Source organism: Phoxinus phoxinus (genome assembly GCF_949152265.1).
Source record: "Phoxinus phoxinus genome assembly, chromosome: 11".
NCBI lineage: Eukaryota > Metazoa > Chordata > Actinopteri > Cypriniformes > Leuciscidae > Phoxinus > Phoxinus phoxinus.
The window spans coordinates 3,431,004-3,453,660 of NC_136886.1; the positions used below are offsets into that span (position 1 = coordinate 3,431,004).

Here is a 22,657-nt window from a genome sequence, read left to right on the forward strand (position 1 = left end):
TATTATTTTCATTTTCTAAATAATAATAACTAAAGATCGAATATTCGACAATTGGTGCACACCACTAGCTTCAACCCAACACACTTGCCCAGACATTTCCAGTATTCCTGAAGACCTTAATTAGTTGGTGGAGGCGTGTTCAATTAGAATCGGAGCTAAACTCTACATGATAGTGGCCAAGGATTGCACATTCCTGCCCTACAGTATTGGAGAAGTCCATCAAAAGTATAAAAAGTTTGCCGCAATGCATTCTGTCTAACTTTGAATATGGCGAAAACCAAAGAATCTTAGATCTAAGATGCTAGCTTCTGTTAGATATTTTTGCACTGGGAGCATACCTATGATACAACGCTGTCTAGGTAGAAAGCTCACTGGGGTTTAGAACAGTGCAGCGTTTTTTTGGTGTGTTTTTTATAACTGGGTGGCCACACTTGAGCTCTATGAAGCAGCAGCCAAGGACTATGACTGATTTACGATCTGTAGAGTCCCTTAGCAGTGACTCAAACCCCGGGAAGGTGGAAACTGCGATCAGATCAGTGTTTCCAGATTGTTTTCTGTGAATGAATATCCTTAGTAGCCTGTATAAACACTGATCTGAGGAAACTACCTGCAAGGAACGTGCGTGATATGAAGTATATGTCTTCTGGATAAGTTTAGCCAAAAATAAATGTTTCGAATTAAAAACAACTTTGTTTTAGAGTAAGGCACTTAAAAATAAGAATGAATATGATCACAAGAGTTGTGTTTAACATAGGGTTCTCCAAGGAAAGACAACCACAACCCTAAACGAACCTCAAAGTTACTTCGCCAACACTGGTTTGTGTTCAGGACGCTCTGTCAGTTTGCCATGGCTTCTCGCGGTCTGGTTTGTATCGAGGCTTGGCTTGCTAATTCAAACCAGCGCTTGGGTTTTGTCTTGTCTGTTTCTCTGAGGAGGAGAAGAAAGGAGAGCAGACAGTTTGAGGAGGAGGGGACCAACGCCAAACACCTGGACCCTCCCAATTCTTGAGCCAAACTCAAGCGTCCATCTGCCATTATGAATACACAACTGAAAAAGAGACATATCGCTCGAGACAAGAGTTTACCAACCGGATTTGGTAACTTCGCAATTTAACAACTTGAAGCAATAGATTTGCTGGTTCTGTCCTGTTAACTTTTGGATACAGCCGTTTTATAATCCGTAAATCAATACATTTACACTAATAAAGCAGACTGCTTTAAACTCGCCTTGCCCGACTCGAAACAGGTAGCTATAGTTTAACCAACTTTCTAAAGGAAGATTATCTTTGAACTGTTGCTCCACCATAACAGAAAATTGACAGTAGAAATAGACAATTTAATCAGATGACTGATGTTAAGACTGCGTCACATACCTGTACTGTGATATTGGACATTTTGGAACGCAACAATCAAGATTACACCTCTAGAAATGTTTGCTTTCACATACTTGAACAAATTCTTGTCCTCAGTCTAATGAGAGTAACGCTTAAACACTGGAAATACTACTTTGCACCAGGAGTTATTAAAGTGCTCTGCCTCAGGGGAAGACCTACCTTGTTTAGGAGGAAGAACTAGTAGAAAAAAAGAGGAGTACAAGAAAATGGAGGGAGGGTGAGTGAGATCTTGTGGGGGGAAAAAACCTTGATTGAGCAAGACAAACAGAGCTGGTTTTGCCACTTTTTCTACTGGGTGAGAGGGAGGCAGAAGGAAAATAAACGACAACTCTCTTACAGGGCTGAAAAAAGAAGAAGAAGGAGTTGCTAGTGATCGGATATGACAAATAAAACCAGTTTGAGGATAAACGGGGGAATTGAAAAAGACAAAAACGAGGGGAGGGGGCATTCAAGCAAGCAGTGACAAAGAACCAACAGAAAGAGTGATATGTTCTTGAGAAACCTGTCTGTTGTCGGGCCTGTAGTCCACAGCACTACTCCAGGACATGTGCAGGCCTGTTTTATCTGCTCTGAAAAAACACAACTGCTGGCTAAGACATGCACGTATGTGTGTTTGTGAGGTGCGTGGGTGTATTAGTGAACGAGAACCTCAGTTTATCGAACAAAACTGAACACCCACATCATAGTATGAAGCAATTGACGGGTGGTAGTGAATGACTACTAGACATTGAGCATGACTGAATACAAGATTATGTAAGAGAGCAGATGGCGTACGAAAGAGAGACACTTTACGATGCTTTTTGAAACACTGGGAATGGTTTATGCATGCATGGATTTCGCTGGTGGCATGTGCAACGGGATCCTCAAGTGGATCGTATATATGCAGATGAAAGTGTGTCGGGTATCACAACCCAGCTCTATCTCCCGCCCTCTTATCTTTTCTCTAGTTTCCATCCCTCCTTTCACCACCCCTCCCCATATCTAGAAACACTTGTCTTGCAGCCATTAAATGTACAAAAACATCTCCATCAGAAAACCTGTACTACAGTGATACAATCTCGGCCGTTGAACACCCATCTCAGTCATCGCCGTGAGCGACACTGTTCAGTTCATAAATACAACCTAAAGTTCCTTCAAAATACTACTTGGGCGGCACAAATTACAAAGCCAATAACTACATAACTCAAATCACATCAAAACAAACAAGGACTTTACAACAAGTATTACCCAGTACAACAGGTAAGAGCTAAAACTAACAAAGTTAACACTGGCAGTGCTTCATTTAAATGAGCATTTATGATTTTGAGGCGACATGAGCAAAAGAGACCAGAGATGCAACAATAAAAAATTTTTTTTTTTTAAATGTATATCATGGCTTATGTTCATATATTTTATTGAATTTACATTTAATTTAAATGACAGACAATGTTGGCCCAGATGTGGAATATTATCTTATTGTCTATAAAAGATTTAATACAGTTTTGTTTTATCCAATCAGACCAGTTAACCAGTTATCAAAATAAATGTTAGCTGCAGCCCTAAAAGAGACCACACAGACCTAAAGTTAAAATTCAACATGACACGATATGGCGAATACCAATAGGAGCGCGCTGGATACAGCGGTCGAGTGGGAACAACTACTAGTATATCAGGATTTCCAACAATTCAATTCAAACATAATTATATCTAAAAGTTACAAGTCTACATGTTTGCATACAATTTGTTATTTGAGAATTTATTATTATATATTTTTTAAATAATATCAACTGAATTTAGGCTAATCATTTTGGCTCTGTTAACCTTTAATATTATAGTGATGTGCAAGTAAGGGCTCTCTATAGGGTTTCTCAAACTCGGTCCTGGAGGGCCACTGTCCTGCACAGTTTAGCTCCAACACGGATCAAACACACCTGAGCATGCTAATCAATGTCTTCAGGATCACTAGAAACTCACAGCTAGGTGTGTTTGATCAGAGTTGGAGCTAAACTGTGCAGGACAGTGGCCCTTCAGGACCGAGTTTGAGAAACCCTGCAGGGCTTGACATTAACTTTTTGAGGCACTTGTCCTTCGGACAAGTAAATTTATGTTTCACTTGTCCATGCACAAAAGTCACTTGTCCGGGTAAAGATTTATAATTTTATCATTTATTTTTGATAAATGCCACTTTCTACCCGGCAGAGGCTGATTTACCAAGGGATACTTAAAACCGTGTAGCTACTTTACATCTGAACATTAGCTAATATTTAACTATGTACATTTAACCAATACAAATGCTGTTAATGCTTGTTTACAGTACATGGCTGCCGACGCTAGCTAGCTTGCCCCCGACAGACGCCACAGACCATTACTCCGTCTTCATAAATAACCCAGTCGAATTCATTTCCATTTGGTGACAAATTTTCGTTCCCGTTTTAATTCGTATGGTGCTGTTGGTGTAACTGTAAGGTGACTTGTTTTTGGAGCTTTTCCTGGCGCTTTGAGGCAGGTAAAAATGTTTCAACTTGGACCGACTCCTGATTGACCAATCAAAGCATTCTGAGTTGGACGCTGGTTCGACGGATTGTGGGGAAAAAAATGTGTTCGTTTCAAATCGGTAAAATTAAATCTGTAAAATAGACGTAATGAGTGGCACATAACATGAGGTAACATGGCATTTTATTTTGTTTGAAATTTAACTTGTCCAGTGGGACAACTAATTTTTACTTCCACTTGTCCTACAAAAAAATCCACTTGTCCCAAACAAGCGGACAAGCCTTAATGTCGAGCCCTGCCCTGGTTTACAGCATAAGTAGATCCTTTTTTTTATCTTTAAGAAACTTTAAATTATAATTAAATTCCTTTAAAGACAGAGACACAATTTGTTTAGTAAACCACTGTTAAAAAAAAAGAAATTTCATGTTTCACATTCGTTACACCCCTACTATAAAGTGAAGAATTGTGTGCATGTCGCTACATCGCAACTTCCCTTCCGCACATTAATGCATCGCAAGCTCCCTTACCGTACATCTTTCCCTCGTCCGACAGGATAATCTTGCGGCGTCCGCAGGGTGGATATATAGCCAGTGCCTCCTGAAAACTCTGCTCGATGTCGGGGCTCCACACACCCTCGGCGTCTCCGTCCATGGCCTTGTCCAGCTCATCACCCCCATCCTCCAGCCCCTGCTCCGGGCTGCCGTTGGCACTCCACTTGTTGGACGCAATGGTGCCGGCTCCTACCGGGCCCTTCCACGAGCCCCCACGCTACACAAGTACTGCGAGAAAGAAACAAGGAAAGAGAGAAAGGGATTGTTACTTTATTGTGAGCATAAAGATAAAAGAAAATCCTTTCAAAACTGCAACTTTCAACACCTTTAAAGCTTGTGTTTAATTCAACTGATGAAGACAACAGCAGCTGTGACTCTTATTACCATTTCCTCTCCTCAAAGGCTCCCAAAATGACAAATGAATTTTTAAACATTATATAAAGCCCCATTTAAAAGGATTAGATAATTAGGACTAGCCTGCAAAAATGCTTGTGGTCGGGAGCGCGCGGTCCAGTGTGGCTGTCTAAATGTCTGAAAATGGTTAAAGGATCTTAAGCGTTTTTCAGGCTGCCTCTTATTCGCATGGTATTGTTCATGAGGATCGGGTCCCGAGAGTCACTTGTGTGCCCACATATTTCATTCTTTTATTTCACTTTCTGCTGATGTTGACGAAAAAACGCGGCTTGGGTAAATACGGCCGACTCCGATTGAGACCTTCCTAAGGGGATATTCAAACGCTCTGGTTACACGCACGCTGAAAGAATAATCTTGACTTGGCAGCACCGAAGACACAGAATGAGCAAAACAACGGAGAGCGTTGGAATAAGTGAGCGGTCTAATTACTCTTCGACATTGCAGATCTTAGACCAAAGCGCAATCTAATGCAGGAGGACAATTAGCGATACATTTATAAATCTCATTTGCCTCTTATACGACAAGAAACATTGTTCATGAAGAGCAATCTGGACGGTTGTAGTCACTGGATGTTCCACAGGAGTTACAGAATGTCTAATCCTGCAGAAGAGCCCACATTTAACGCAAACTGTCAACAGTCAAAACTGAATTATAAAAGACTATGATTTGGGATTCAAGCTAAATGAGCTTTCAATGCACGTGCCACCAAAATACTAGGTTTTTGTGGGCGGTTCCCAGGGTGTTGCTATGCGGTTACTAAGACGATCTGAGAGACTTTTAGTGCATTGCTAGGTCAAAAGTGCCCACTCCTAACTCTCTATAACTTAATGCTTTTTCTCATGGCATTAACATTAATTTTGTATATGAATAGTATTTATTAGGGGTGTCACGATTCTCCAAATCCTCGATTCGATTAAATTTTCGATTCTAAGGTCACAGTTCGATTCGATTCTCGGTTTTTACTTTTTCTTTTCTTTTTTTTTTAAGCACAGGTTATGCCATTTTTTGACCAAACTTTTATGCATAATATCTGACCTTTGTTCGCAGTGCACCACACTACATTGTCAAATTTAAAACATTTAGTAAGAACATAATGTGACAACTTATATCTTCAGTCAATTGGAAACTTAAGCAAAATAACCTGCGATCTAGTTTCTCTTTTGTAACTGCAGTCTTCTTCACAGAAGATGACATTGAAGTTCACAACAAAACAAACAAACAGTTTAACAGATAAATCTATGCGTCGCGCAGAGCCACGTCTTTAAAATCGTAACACTTTATTCTCTGAGTGTACACACACACACACAGGCGGCGCCATTCGGCGTCTGTCCGCGGCGCCCAGCAACGGCTCGGGACCTTGTTCAAAATGAATCCTGCCGCGCCACAGAGCGCCATTCACATAGTTTTATATTACATTTATTTTAAATTAATACATTTTATATACATTTATTTGTCTCAAATCGTCGTTATGACTTCACACTGTGCTGCAATATGTTTTACAATCATTTAGCTACAGAAATCAGCTGGTTGAATGAAAATTGCTGATGTTATCGGATTTTCAGGATACATTCAGTTAACGGACGCTCTCTGAGATAAAGTGCTCCAGACTGCAGACTAAGCAACGTATTTAATTGTACAGTAGCCTGTGCGCGTCCGGTGTGCGATACCTCGAGTTGTCATAGACGCGACGCGGCGTTTCTCGTCCGGTGTGTGCGATACCTCGAGTTGTCAAAGACGCGGCGCTTCGCGTCGGGTGTGCGGCCCCCTGAGGAGGTTGACTCGAAGCATTTCAACACGCGTGTTTTTTTCCGCTTGACAAAGCCGACCGAACGTGACATGGGGGCGTGGCAGCATCGACGATTCCATTTTTTAATTCGATGATCGAGATTGTGACTTAATTTCGATCGATTTCGATTTAAAATCGAAATCGTGACACCCTTAGTATTTATATATATTTTTTTAGCAGGACTGAATTAACTCCATTCCAAAGCATATCTAGTGTGTTCAGAAAGAGATTAAAAAATGCAAATCACTACTTGCATGTCACATGAAAGGATGCATTAACAGAAACATTTCCATTATTTACCTAAATGTAAAAAACAGTGGAAGATAATTCAAAATAATTGTAGATTTTTTTTCTTTTCTTTGAGAATCCCTCAAAATAGGAAGTTAATGAGTATTAGAAGTTTTTAAAGCACTCTCTTTGGGAAGAAAATTAAGAGAAAAGATATTGCAAATGCAACTCAGTGAAATAATTGAATACTCAGATATTGATAATTAAATAGTAGGGCTGGGCAAACTTTTTTTTCTTTTTTTTTTTTCAATTAATTTTTTTTAAAAATGTGGTCGATTAAAAACCGATTCTCAAAAGCCACGAATCTATTTTTTTCCCCATTTTTATTTATCTATCACCCAAAAGCCAGTATTAGTTTCTCTACACTGTTCACAGGCTTGCAGTCTTCATGTTACAGCGAATGCTGTGAGATTTGATGTTTGTTTTATCTTAAACATACAACAACCTGATCCTGTTTGATCAAGGCATGCGACTGTTCGGACTTGTCTAATTTTCAACATAATTTTTTCATCTTGCATCAAAACTCTGTAAATTCATTGTATGCATTTAAAATATAGAGTTGGGTTCTGTTTTAATGCACACAAGTGTACTACCTAAAATAAATATACAGGTTTGTGGCTCTTAATTTCTATCTATTAATCAACCACTTGTAAACTTATGTTCACTGTTCTTTTTTTATAAATATAGGATATGTATTAAATCTCTATTCATTGAGTCGAATCGGGAATCGAAATCGAATCTGAAACGATACCCAGCCCTATTAAATATGTTGATCAGCATTGTTATTTTTACTTTACATAATAATCTAGTATTTATTCATATTTTGAATATGTATACATCTATTTGAATTAAATGAATAATTTACTATTCATTTATTAACTTTACTTAAAAATACTACTAATTTATTAATATTTTCAGTATTCATTTTAATTTTAGCTTAAACTTCAATAACTTGGTTATGTACTTTTGATATTTTTTATTAGTTTTTTGTTTTTTTAATATTTCTATTTAGTTTTAAATTTTTATTTTATTTTTCAGTTTTAAGGCTGTCAAGATCAATGTTAAATTTGCGAAAAATGATTGTGCTAAAATGATTTGACACATTTAGGCCGTGTGTCCACCAAAAGTTTTTTTTTCCTGAGGCTAACGTATTTTTCCAATAGTTTTCAATGGGAGCACCGTGTTTTTTAAAACGGCAGCACGGTCACTTTTTACCCAGCCGCCCAATCACAGTGGAGAAGGGGCGGGACAAATACATCACTGACCAACTGCCACATTCTACTCATACAACGTCAACAGACGACAACAAGAAGCATAATAATGAAACAAAATGATTTAAAACAAGAGCAAAAGCAAATAATTAACATTTTATCAACATTTTAATATAGAAACAATACAGAAACAAACTATCTGTGAAATGAGATACTAGTAACATAGCAAGCAAAGCGTCTAAACTGGAAAAAAAGCAAAGAAAAAGGAAAAACCGCTACACTGCCGAAGCGCTCTCAAGTGCCCACAGCCTTTTTTCCCTGGCATCCTTTGGCTAGCGTTACATTATATGATCAGCTAACATTCATTCAAGTGCTTTTAATTAATTCAAGCATGATAAGATGCAAAGGAGAACTCAGATATAAAGCCTACCGGCGTACATTCAATCAATAAAACTGTTGAATATAAAGGCCTGGTTCCACAAACAGGGCTTAGATTAAGCCAGGATTAGCCCTCAGTTTAATTATTAGGACATCCAAGTAGCCTTTATAAACGTGCCTTAGAAAAAAACATTACTGATGTGCATCTTGAGACAAAACAATAACCCTGATGAATTTCAAGATTTGACAGTGAAAGTTGCTTTCAGCTCAAACATGCAGTTTAGTCTGGGACTAGCCGGGTCTGTGAAACCGGGGATAAGTGTCCCCAACTAAGCAAGCCAGAGGCGACAGTGGCAAGGAACCCAAACGCCATCAGGTGACAGAATGAAGAATGAATGACAACGAACGAACATGGTGTCATTATGATTCATCACAGCGATATGAAGCTGAAGCTGGCCATAGGCTCTGGATATGTGCATCTATATGCAGTGATTTCTGCAAACAAATAAAGTCACATAATGCAAGGTAACAACAACAAGCTATCTTTTCAATAAAAAAAGGCAATGATGCATGCCCTGAAAAAACAACAACACTCCATTTAGTGTGTGTGTGTGTGTGTGTGTGTGTGTGTGTGTGTGTGCTAGGGCTAGGGGAGAGGGTGAGAGACGAGTGTGTGCATGGGGAGCACGGAGAAGCCGTTCTGTTGGAGAGTTGGGCTTAAATTCCAGACATGTCCTTATTAAGGAAGTGCGGCGTGAGCTCTCTCTCTCTCTCTCTCTCTCTCTCTCTCTCTCTCTCTCTCTCTCTCTCTCTCTCTCTCTCTCTCTCGCTCTCGCTCTCTCTCTCTCTCTCTCTCCCCTTCTCTCCCCTTCTCTCTCTCCCTCTCTCTCTCCCTCTCCCTCTCTCCCTCGCTCCCTCTCTCTCTCTCTCTCTCTCTCTCTCATGTCAACCGAGCCCCTTCTCACTCTACTCTCTTCCCCACCCTTCGCTCCCAAGCACTCTGCCCAAATAAGGAGAGGCAAGCAAAGGATGAGGGGAGGTAGAGGAGGGAGGAGTGTGGGAGTCAATGGGTGTTGGGGGGGACAAAGCAGGAGGGATGGGAGGGGAGGACTGACCAATTTAGACATCCACTTCGGAGTCTGAACAGTGGGATTGTTTTGGACAAAACGCAACATCAGCACGCCTGGGGACCGGAGCGTTCTCGGCACTCCTGATAAAGAAAAGTTAGTACTACTGCTAACAGTGGGAAACTGACATGGCTTATTCATACAGAAAATAAAACAAAATAGCATAATCATTCACCATGGGACATTGAAGAAATGCACACTTCAAAGAACACTATGGTATTAAGATTTTAACATCATGATTTTCTGTAAAGCTGCTTTTGAAATAATGTGTATTGTGAAAAGCACTATACAAACAGACAGCAGGAATATTAGGCTGCTGTCCCTTTAAGACATACAGTAGATAATGCATGGATCCAAGATACTGTTACACATGCATAGTCTTTCTCGACTGTATACATTCACTTAAAGTCCCCCTGTGGTGAAAATCAAGTTTTGTATTTTTAATACGCTTTAAGACAAACCATGTGGCAAGTCAATAAGTCAACCATTGCGGAGTATTTTCTCCAAAAACAGTCTCAAAAACGCGGTTCTAAATCGCTGGTGTTTCTGACGTCACAAACTATCTTGTAACCAATCACATCAACTAGCATGGGCTTTAGCATATCATTAACATCAAACTAGCAGGGGAGTCTCGAGAGATGCCAGTTTATCCCGGTATATTTTTCTGTTGATATGAAAAAATCAGGTAGATTTAGCAATATAGCGGGAGGGTGTATGTTATATATTACGATGTTATGATGAACTATATGCCTTTCTCCACTGACGTTCTGAGTTGATGATTGTTAGAAGGCGGCAGTCCAGCTCTGAGATGTGAACAGGAACATAGTTTGTGTAACATTAGCAACACTTTATTAGCTGTTTGATAAGCAAAAAGGGTCATTCTACGAAAATGGTGGCTTTCCTGTCCCGGCCTCAATCACCAGGAAAAACACTTAAAAGTGTCAGATAATGACACAAAATATATGTTTTTTGTTTTAATTGAAGTGTTTTATTGTTAATAAAACATTTGTAAGACAGTTATATTGCAAACTATTTTTTATATATATTGTAGAACACGATCAGCACCATGAAATTGGCTTGTCCCTCGGGTCAGGAGTCGTGGTTTAGTGACATATTTTGAGTTAAATAATGTATTTTGCTCCCCCTTTAAATGTCATAATACAAAGGGAAGTAGTATAGTTATTTAGTGGACTACTTAAAAAACTAAAATATAAACTAAATATTATAAATAATTTACAGGGAACACCTGTCCCTCAATTTCATGTCACTGGTGTTACAATAAAAAAAAAACACCACTTTGAAAAAATTCAACATCCTTGCCAACTTCTTCCTGGGTCAAAGGCTCATTGTAGGCGTGGCTGTTTTGAAAAGCACATTGTGAGTGTGAACTCTCTCTTCACCTCTTAGCAATTTGATAAATAATTTGCTAATTGCATGCGAGGACTTAAGATGTGTCACTGGTGTTCTACAGTTTATAATAAGGGGAAAGGATATTTTATTAATATAATTTTTCAAATTGCATGATTAAGTGATTAATTTACAATTTAAGAAGTGTGGTTTGAGCTACTGTGGCCGCCATCTTAGATATGCCATTTTGTCTGCAGATTTGTCACTGGTGTTATCGTCACTGGTGTTACTGTTGCTGCTGGTAACACCAGTGACATGATGATAACACCAGTGACAATCAATAACATCAATAACTTTTTTCTCAACATAAGGTTTCATAAAAGCCTCAACAATTATATTAATAAAGTCTTGTTAGCATTTCATTACTGTTTTAATATTGTAAACACATAAAATTGCTATCCTTTTGACAGATATGTCACTGGTGTTACATTGCGTCACTGGTGTTACCGCATGGCATATTGGTTTTCTGGCATCAGAGTTGCCCAGTTTCATAGAATATGGTTTTTGTATCTACCTAACTGTTGCTGCATTCATTAGTAAGCATTTTAAGGATATGATCATTCAATTTTGAACACTAAACTTCAATTATTTCTAATGTTACAACAAAAAACACAATGGTAGAAATAGAAAAATGTCACACAATAGAACTTTACACATGCCTGTTTAAAGTAAATTATTACTAATTAAGACAATTTCTTAATATTACATTAACTTTTTCTTTATATGATTATGTATGCAAATTAAATAGTCAAATTACATTCTGGGAAGCCTGAATTGTCATCTAAAATATAGGTAACACCAGTGACAAAAAAGCAGCACAAGCATTTTTGAATGTAATGTAGTAAAAATATAAAAATACATTAAGCTGTCATTTAAGTTTATTTATAATGTTAAGAGGTTGACTATTATCTGACTATAGATTTTGGTATAAAAAAAAGAATTACATTTTTAAAAAGTTGTCTGTTCAAAAAGCCACCATTTTCATAGAATGACCCAAAAGCTAATCATATTAATTACAGTTATGTGTCCTACGTTGTAAAGAGAGATACCATTGTGCAGCGTTTACCTCGGTAAGTTGGCCGAGTGAATCTCTGAGCTGGTGTGAGCGAGTGGAGGCGGGTCTAATTAGCATATTCCTAAAGTTCTCTTTCGCGTCTTGCTCTTGAGTGTTTAAATTAGCAAGGCTTAACTGAGTTTAGTTTAAACACAGACAGATAGCAACGTCTGCTGTTCAGGTCTGTTCAAGCAAACGGCACTCGCATTGAACAAAGTTTACAAAGAGTGACCGGACCGTGGGTGGAGAACGGTATGGTTCGATTATCAAGAACAATTACACCCCTAATATACATACATATACATTAGGGGTGTAACGATACACGTATTCGTATTGAACCGTTCGTTGGACCATTTTTCCTGCCGACCAAAATTTGGAAGCGGAACGAAACTGAGCTGCTCGTTATTGTGTGGTTGACGGACCGTTTATCAGTGTGGACCAATGCAGCGCGAGCCGATCTTGATCAAGCAACACTGTTACTACACCGCGAGATCCAGTAAACTGAAGTAATAATATCGCTGCGAGATCTAGTGAGAAACATTCACATTTCTCCGTTATTAACGGATCAAACAGCGCTGACGTGGAAACCAGGAAGAAACATTGTGCCATGAATGAACTATTCAGTGTCCACAGATCAGCAACATTCACCATGGATTTACTGTAGTAACACTACTAACTGTAACCATGGAAGTGTGGCAGGAATAGTAGGCTATAATGCTTTGAAGTAACATTATGTCGGTTTTATTTTTACGTTATGAATACAATTGCTGCCCTCAAATGTTAATCTGAACTAAAATAAACCTTTGTTTATAACTACTACAATATTGCATTTCACTTTGTCCAAGGAGTTGTTTTGTTTTATATGCTCTTAAAAAAAAGTCAAGTATAGCTCCATTATTGCTCAAAGTAAAAAAAAATATCATACTTTATGATGTTAGTTTTAATAAAAATATAATTAAATTATAATATAATAATAATATAATTTCTCTGGCATTTCTTTCTTTTTGCTGTATCGAAAAAACGTACCGAACCGTGACACAAGTGTATCGCATCGAACCGAACCGTGAATTTTGTGAACCGTTACACCCCCTACTATACATATATAAACACACACCATGGTGTTGAATTACATGCATGTTAAAAAGCCATGTTTGTACCATGGTATTTTCTAAGTTGGAAAAAAAAAAAACTTTTATGCTAATATCACGCTGATTAGGGCTGCACGATTTTGGCCAAAATGAGAATCACGATTATTTTGCTCAATATTGAGATCACGATTAATTATCACGATTATTTGTTGATTTGTCACATAGGCTAATTATAACTGCTTTTTACATCAATATTGTGCTACATTTCCTGCTAAGGTACAAATATGTGCTTCAAAATAAAATGGGTCCTCTTATTCACCAAAATTCAGTGCATCTCCAGAATAAATAAAAATAAATAATTTATTAATATTTTAAATTGTATTTATATTTTATATACATTGTATTTATAATAATTATTAGGATAGACTAGAGATATTATCTTCTGTTATAATTATTATTACCTATTATTACATGGCTTGGTTAAATTCTAATGTAAAATGCAGTCTGTTATTTCTTGATAACACACCGTTGCCATGAAAAACAGAGCGTTGTCATGGACACGGAATCAATACAATCGTTTTTAAATCAATACACTCCTTTTTAAATCAATATTTTGTGTCAAATTATTGATTTATTTGGAAGGTAGTCATGTAAGCCGGATCCCGATGTCAGTGAATAAAATTCTGTCATTGTTATTTGAAAAGTCTCTTGCGCACTATCGCTCGCGCGCAGACACACGCGCGCGGTCTATCTCGCGCGCAGACACCCTCGGTCTCTCTCGCGCACTATTGTTCGCGCAGACACTAGTCTCATCTGGCCCAGTTCGCTTCGCTTTTGTCCAGTCCGGCAAAACATTCTAGTTTCTACATCTAGAAACTAAGCTGTGCGGTGCAGGGAACAACTCTGATTATTGGCTCGTCATGGAGCCAGCGCTAGATTGGCTTTGCAAAAAAAAAAAAAAAAAACTTTCATATGGAGTGTTCTATGAACAGAATCAGGCATTTAAAATATCGCACGATCACGCGAATTTGATCGTGGGAAGCCAAAATCGTAATCGTGATTAAAATTCGATTAATTGTGCAGCCCTAACGCTGATAGTAAAAAATAAATTGGGGAAAAAATTATACATTCAAATTCACAAAACTGTCCTGAAGGAAGAAACACACACACACGCACACCAGCCGTTGCAAAACACACTGAAGCAATGCCCTGCCAACAAAGAACAAAGAATAAACGTTTATTTTTAATAGGCAACTAACATCTGGCAGTGCATTCTCTCTATCTTGCCCTTTTATCTTGAATCAACTTTTCCAACATGAACTTTCAGTTTCTTTCAAAAAGAGTGAGCAAGAATAGGTCAGATGGACACAACTGCAAAACATCTGTTGCAAAACAAACACGCTCATCCTCTAACGCTGAAGGCCATTCAGATGAACAGTCGATGCAAACACAAAAACTTAATTTTCCCATAAGGCAGCAGGGACTTCTTAACTTTGAATGGCATGATCCACATATTTAGTCCAACACAGGCTCACTTTCCCGCCTCCTCTCTCTCCCTCCCAGCCAAACAGAGCTCTTAGTCAGTATATAATGCAGAAGAATTTCCATGTGGTCCAGGAATGTAAATAATGCAGTAAAAGCAATGCAGCGCACACATTCATTGAGACGCCCATTGAATGAACACAAGCCCTCCCTGCCCACTGTCTCACAGAGCTCCAAACACAGTACGTATTGTTGTCGGCTGAAGTATTGAATTGGCTCCGGCACCGATTCCTCGCAATCTCGGTAGGGGAAAGACCAGGGAAACATACTTCAAAAAAACAGCATGATCTAATATCAATTACAAAACATTGATTTATATCCAGGTTTTGCTAACACTTCCAACCAATGGGCTCGGGCATGGCATAATGGAGGAGTTTGTGGGGGGGGACTAAAGTTGCCAGACTATTCTTACCAGAATCATAAAGACTTAGTCATACGGCCGTTCCAGGAAAGGGGCAATGATTGAGGTTTATACTTGGTGGCCTCTTTGAATTTTCCTCTAAGAGAGGTTTTTGTTTATGACTCAAAGTCAGACACTGTGGTCGCATTGCACATGGAAAGGCAATAAGAGACTGAACAAGAACTGAATGGTGTCTTCATGACGTAGCACATCAAATTACACAGCTGATATACATACAGTAGAGGTTTTCACTGTAGTTATGGTTTACTGGTGAAAAGATCTAGATGGTGCCGTTACCAGACAAGTTTCACAGAATACAGGCTTGAGCTGCAGACGTGTCAATTAAATGGTGGAAACAAAATGGCGTTTTTTTTTTTTTTTTACTACATCTCATAACATCATGTGCTAATGCAGAAATAAATAAACAAGGCTCAAATATCCATTTCAATTACATTTACTGTACAAGCATGCGTGTTTGTTAGCACTTCCGTCAGTGAAACAACACACTACAGCCTGTAAAACTGTGAAATAAATATTAGTAAATAATGGTAACCTAAATAATATAAGAAACTTAAAATATTAAAAAAAATATTTGTTTCATATTCCCCCACAAAGATGCGTCATATGCTGCTCTCTGGCTTTGAGAAGACGTGGTACACGAGAGACCATCTATTTTTTTAATATCTTCATGTTTTCTCCTGATGTTCCAGAGCAACTGACACTTGTTGTAATAGGGCTGAAGAGCAAATTTTATCTTCCCACAGGTGCAAGACATTTAGGCGTGTTTAGTGCGAAATGCGCTATAAAAAATAAACTTGACGCGGCTTACCAAGTCTAATAACAACCACAAACTGTGTTACCCCGTATTTTCCAGACTATAAGTCGAAAAATTAGTCATGAAGAGGAAAAAAAACATATATAAGTCGCACTGGACTATAAATCGCATTTATTTAGAAATTTATTTCACAAAATCCAAGACCAAGAACAGACATTTAATCTGGAAAGGCAAGTTATTCAGCTCCACAATAGCACACAGAGCAACAGCTGAATAGGTGTCTGGCATGTTAACGTAACACATTAACAGTTATTCAGCTACACAATAGCATAAAGAACATATACCTGGGAGGCTGAATAGGCTAAACTAACATACGCCAGCGAGTCCAACAAGTTACTGGTAAGCAAGTTCACCAAGCTCCCGATCTCACTCCACACTGAATACATTGAGTTCTTCATCGGTGTCGCTTCTGAACAACTCCGCTAACTAGAGCGCCCTCTCGCGGCTGTAGACGGTAATATTTTCTCTTGGTTCATCTCACTCAGTATGAATTAATTTTGATATATAAGTCGCACATGACTATAAGACTATGACCAGTCAAACTATGAAAAAAGATTTATAGTCCGGGAAATACGGTATATAGAATTTGAAGTAAAAAGCTAGGCTATCTGTCCTACAGCGTTTTTTTTTCTACTTTACCACAGTAGAGAATGCGAATATACACCTAATTAAAAGCGTAAGGAAGAAATGTTTATAATTCCCTGTAAAAGTTTAAAAGTTTAAAACTAGATTAAAGACGCATCTCTTTAGCCAAGCATTCACATGATGCATCTCATACCTTTTATACTACAGTTAAATCAGATCAAATGCATTCATATTAAGAACAGCAGCTACGCTAATTATTTCCCATCTGCCTTTTTTGTTGTTATCTCGGGACGCCTGTCCCGAGATAACTCAAATAGAGTTTGTCAGCTCCAGTTAGTATCCAGCCTCTCATGGAGACTTCAGATGCCCCAACGCCTGTGATGAGACGACTCGACGCCTGTGAAGAGACGACCCAACGCCGGCGATATGTTATGCCCTAAATTTCATGATTAACTAACTGTATTTTTGTATGGATATTTTTGAAATGCATTTTCTGTAAAGCTGCTTTGAAACAATGTGTATTGTGAAAAGCGCTATACAAATAAACTTGAATTGAATTGAATTGAATTAAAAATGGGTGAGAAATAAGTGAAGATTTGGTAAAAGAAACAAGAGATTCCATGTCCAGTGGAATAAAATGGAGTATGCCTATTGTTAAATTCACAGAAAATAACAAAACAGAATAAAAAAAGCCAACAAAGCTTAAATTGGGCTCACGTAAAATAGGAAATTGTACAGCGATCGACCAAAGCCAAATGCCAAAATTATAAATAACTGTATTTAAGCCAATATTGGTTATTAGCTACAAAACATTATATTTATATTTTGAAGTAGATAACCAATTAATTTAAACTATGAGGCAGACTAATCTAGATCTTCTATATATATATATATATATATATTTATAATATCAATCTAGCTTCAATTTTTTTAAAATCATAGACAGTGGAAAACTGCCTTCAAATTTAATACCAGTACGAATGCAGAAAGAAATCTCTTCTTAACCCACAATAATTTAACAAATTATTAGGCCTACTATTAGAATAAAAAAAATACATTAAATTAATAAACTTTTACAAATAAAATATAATTAAATAAAATATAATAAAAGGATAATAAAATGATTTAAAAAAATATTTGATGCCCTAAATAATTAGTTTTTTTTTTTTTTTTATGCAATAGGCAAGTTAACTAGAAATGTGATTATATGGGACCAGTGCAGATAACATTAAAAAGTCACATTTATTGGCCAATATCAAGAAAATTCCATGGAGGAGTCTCGGCAGAAATCAAGTTATAGGTTAATCAGAAAAAAGTGATTCACGAATCTATCATGAAATTAAATCCAAATCTGGATTTTTCAACATCACCTCAAAACAATTTTACCATAAGTCACACTGTTACAATCTCATTTATGAAAACATGCTTGCTTATTATAAAGTCTCTTCCACTCTCAATAAATCTTATTACATTTCAGGGTCTCCGCTAACCGTCAGAGGAGCGAAGGGACTTTCCAGTGCAAAGAGCGAGCGCTGGAGTCCATCTGCGTGTTAGTCATCATCCCAGCCGGACTTTTTTGGCGGGAAAGAAGCGAGTGGAGGATCTTGTCCAGGAGGGAGGTCTTCACACCGTCCCGCCAGCGAAAGAAGGGATCGGGGGGAGGTAATGGATGCCCGGCAGGGAGCCAAACCTAACGACCATATCCTACCTTTTGTTTTCCCGTCTGTTGGACATGTTAATATCATATAACGCAAGGAAATATAGGAATGCACCAAAATTGTAATTCTGGCCATGGACATTAACCCTTAAAGACCTGTACAGCCGCCGGCGGCTAAAAATAACTATTGTTCTTAAATGTTTAATAACTTTTGAACCGCTAATCCAATCTGTATGCTTAAAAAAGTCCCGTAAAGAGGAGATTCACGGCTTTTATGTGAATATTTTATGTACTAATCGCGTTTGGACATTCAGAGGCTCCGTAGTGAATGTGATTGCGTCATGAGGTTTTGATCAGCATTGATTCATCATAGAAACCCATGCGGTTTGTTTGAGCCAAACAGGAATGATTGTTGATGCTTAGTCCCATCCTCATGCCCAGATTGGTTTATATATATACATATACACTCTAAAAAATGCTGGGTTGTTTCAACCCAATTTTGGGTAAAATATAGACAAGGCCAAACGTTGGGTTAAAAATGTAATTAAAAAATTTAACCCAACGGCTGGGTTTGTCCATATTTTTGACCCAAAATTGGGTTGAAACAACCCAGCATTTTTTAGTGTATATGTCACTTTTGCTTCAGTGTTCTATTACAATGTTTTCTATTTATTTTACTTCCTGAATATTTTTGGACACATCTACATTGTCAGTAAATTGAAAAACACACCAGCTTTTCACTAAAAATCGCCTATAATAATGTGGTAATAAATGGCTATAACTTGCTTAGGGATTGTTACATGTAGTCAACATTTCATCTGGATATCTAGAATATCCAAGTAAAACTTTCTAAAGGAAAAAATCCAAACTTCACAAAATCACAAAAAATGTGCTACCGTTTTTCTCAAATCTGGTAAATTCATCCATTCCAAGACAAAATGAATGTGAAATTGGGAATTTAAATGAGCTAGATGAAAACTTCAGGTTCTCCTGTTTAAAATGATATATGGCACTTGTGATGCTGACTGCTATAATGGGGTAGAAAAACAAAGAAAAGAGTCAGGTGCTCCAAAAATGTTCTAGGTCTTTAAGGGTTAATCAAAAATTGGTGAATGTAACTTTTTTTACTGTTCTATTATCATATATTAATATTATATTGTTTATTCAATGTCTAAATCAATTAAAAACCAAAAAATGAACCATTTTAAAATGATAATGATGCATTAGAAAATCAAAGAAAAAAAGCTCTAAACGAACAATAACATTCGGTACCGATAAATCCTGCATCCCTAAAGAAAAGAAACGGACTTCATAGTCTACACAAATGTGAATTCTTGGTCAACTCAATGGAGTCAGACACTTCCGCGCGGATATGAAACCTAAACAGAGAGATGTAGGAGATCTGGAGGAGACTTCACTAAGGTGTCACAACTAGCCTGGTATTTACAAGACAGCGAATTCCCTTTTTTAGTATTGGAAGTAAAGCAAAAAGCTGTTTTTCTGTCTAACGCAGCTCATAATGTGAGATTTGTTAGGAAACTGTTGCAGCTGGAACACTTGTTGGCAATAGACGCCTCCGGGGAGCTTTTCCCTCCGGGCAGCCTCCAACACAAACCCGCCCTTCACTCACGCACAGAGAGTACACACCGAATGCTCCTCAGTGTATTCTGCTTCTTCCCAAACACACACACACACACACACACAGTCAGCAGCGAGGGAACAACAGGGCCGGACAAGTGTAGCAGCAGCTGCTGGTTGGGTTCAGATTACAGATAAAGACGTTTAGAGTGTTTCCTTCTCTTCTCCTCATTGTCCCGCACAGATTTCCAACTACACACATGGTTCACTTCACACCATGAGACTCTTCTACTACTTCCTACTGGAGAGGAAACTCGCTTTTTACTTAGTATGATTCACCAAAGTACAAGATAACCTCTTAAACTAGGGCTGAGAGAGAGTATGACTCAATCTATTCCAGGGAAGTTGTGTCTTCCCAGCATCACTCTTGCCTTTTGTGGCTGGCAACGAGGATCATTGGAAAGCACTAGCTTGATTTATTTGCTAGAGTTTAGTATATGCTAATCTGATGGGTGGGTCAATCAAAATCAGAGACTGATTGGTTGGAGCTTTTTTCACACTTCAGTGTCTCTGTTCACATGATCGTTGCAGCAGTTCAAGTCTGAACATGTCTATAAGGATATACGTGGGCCCAAAAGTCATAAACATATACGTAAACCTGCCATTCACTCTGGTTGGTTTCTCTTTTTTAGCTCGTTGGCTTTGATGGTCTACACACTGTTTATGGCCTTCAGACACAAGGCCACACACCAGGAACTGGACATCATAAAACCTATGGGTGGCCAACTAGTGGAACAACTATAAGATCAACCTAGTTTGACAACAACTACATATAGTCACGGTTTTGTGAAATTTCAAGCGAAATGATCAGTCATTATGTTAAAAAAATCTATGATTTATATACTTTTTAACCCCAAATGCTCATCTTGCACTAGCTCTGCGATGCGCCACGCATTACGTAGTCACGTTGGAAAGGTCACACGTGACGTAGTTGGAAGTACAGGCCCAGTGTTTACAAAGCGAACCTGTAAAGACAACGATGTCGGGACAATTTTGAAGTTGGAGGAGAATATGAGAAGGAGTTTTTCGCCCTACCCTTCCTTTTGTGACCTTTCCAACGTGATCACGTAATGCCTGAAGTCGTGGACGCGCATCACAGAGCTAGTGCAAGAAGAGCATTTGTGTTTTTTGTTTTGTTTTGTTTAAAAATGACAGATGGTTTGGCTAGATAAGACTCTTATTCCTCAGCTGGGATCGTGAGGAGGCCTTTGAAGCTGCATTGAAACTGTAATTTGGACCTTCAACCCGTTGGTCCCCATTGAAGAAAAATCCTGAAATGTTTTCCTCAAAAAAACTTAATTTCTTTTCGAATGAAGAAAGAAAAACATAAACATCTTGGATGCCATGGGGATGAGTAAATTATCTGGAAATTTTAATTCTGGAGTGAACAAATCCTTTAAACCAGATGTGTTTTTATGCAGATAGCTAGCTTCAAACATGCTAACAGTTAAACATTGCCATATTAAACCAATGCAAGCTATATCACCCTTGATGTTGCATTATTATTCACATACATTACGGACACATGTAGGAAAGCTACAACGCACGACCAAGCTTGTGTAGCTTGTAATATCACCCTACACGTACTTGCATAGAGTATGTTTAGAGCCTTAGATGTGATCTTAACCCAGTTAAATCAAGTCTTGCAGGTCAGAGCTCTGATTTCCAGCACATAATGTAAGCTATTATATTAAGTAAGTACTTAGGAAGTACAAGTAAGTATATTAAGTTTGTTAGGGAACTAGTGGAGATACATCGCTTCAACTCCCTTCCAGTACTATTAGCTTGTGTGAACACTTTCTAAACACATCTCTCATGCATTGCATCTCTTTCTTTACTTCTCCATCTCCCCGTCACGCTCATTCACCCGCTTTCGTTCTTTCCTTCTCTGCATTTAGCTCTAATAAATTCTACCCTTCTCCTCCAACAACTTCCTCTTACTTCCTTTCTGGCTCGGCACTCAGGAAACAATCACTGTTGAAGAGTCTGTGTGTGAAAAAGAGAGAGAGAGAGAGAGAGCTGCCGATCTGCTCGACAGACAAGGAAAGTGTAAAATTACTTAGGGAGTGAATATACGGGATAAAACACTCTTACTAAACTAAGAGCACTAAAATGACTCTTTACATGCACACAAGCCCCTGGTGGAAATAACCCTTGACGCATACGAGACAGCTAGACATGAATCTACAGTATATTAACAGCTCCCGATTTCTGACTTTCGACAGTATCCATGGGGGTGACTTTCCAGGACGGCCGTCTGCTCTCAGATCTCTCCATATGTTTTACTCTAGTGCTGATTCAGTCAGCAGAGGAAAGACTGACACAAAGAGCGCCGCGTGTGCCAGAAGACTCGCTCGAACGTCTGATTCAGCACTTTCCGAGGAAAAGCGTCAGGCGAATTTGTGAAGGAGTGCTCTTGCCTGACTTGGTCATTTAGTGGCTGAGGCAGGGGCTCGTGCCAAACCCCATGAAAACCGAAAAGACACGCATAAGGAGACAAACGCTCACAGGACTCTTGGGATGGCAGAGAGAAAGAGGCTTCATGTGCTGATCTCTGACTCACACTTCTACGCCAGAAAAGATACAATCTACTCAAGTTCATACAAATTATATTTGCAATCTCATTTCTTGAGTACACTGTAAAACTGATTTGTGGAAAATAAAATAAAGATTATTGGAGTATGTACAAGAAAATACTATTTTAGACTTTCTACTTAAAATATGATGTTTATTTCAATGCGTTACTTGCCATTTCTTTGTGAAATTTACTAGCAATTTCTGAGTGAAAAAGGTTTCACAGTAAATCCTACACCAAATGTTTTTCAGTACA

The 22,657-nt window shown here is 38.2% G+C and overlaps 1 protein-coding gene across 6 annotated transcripts in view; it reads right to left on the bottom strand.

Annotated features, from left to right (window-relative positions):
- tead3b (TEA domain family member 3 b) overlaps window positions 1–22,657 on the bottom strand; it is a 53,079-nt gene that overhangs the window by 24,504 nt on the left and 5,918 nt on the right. For all 6 annotated transcript variants that reach the window (XM_079629312.1, XM_079629309.1, XM_079629308.1 and 3 more), the window contains exon 3: window positions 4,394–4,645. In XM_079629312.1, coding sequence (XP_079485438.1) covers window positions 4,394–4,517 — 124 coding nt within the window. In that variant the 5' untranslated portion in view covers window positions 4,518–4,645. The remainder of the gene's footprint in view (window positions 1–4,393; window positions 4,646–22,657) is intronic.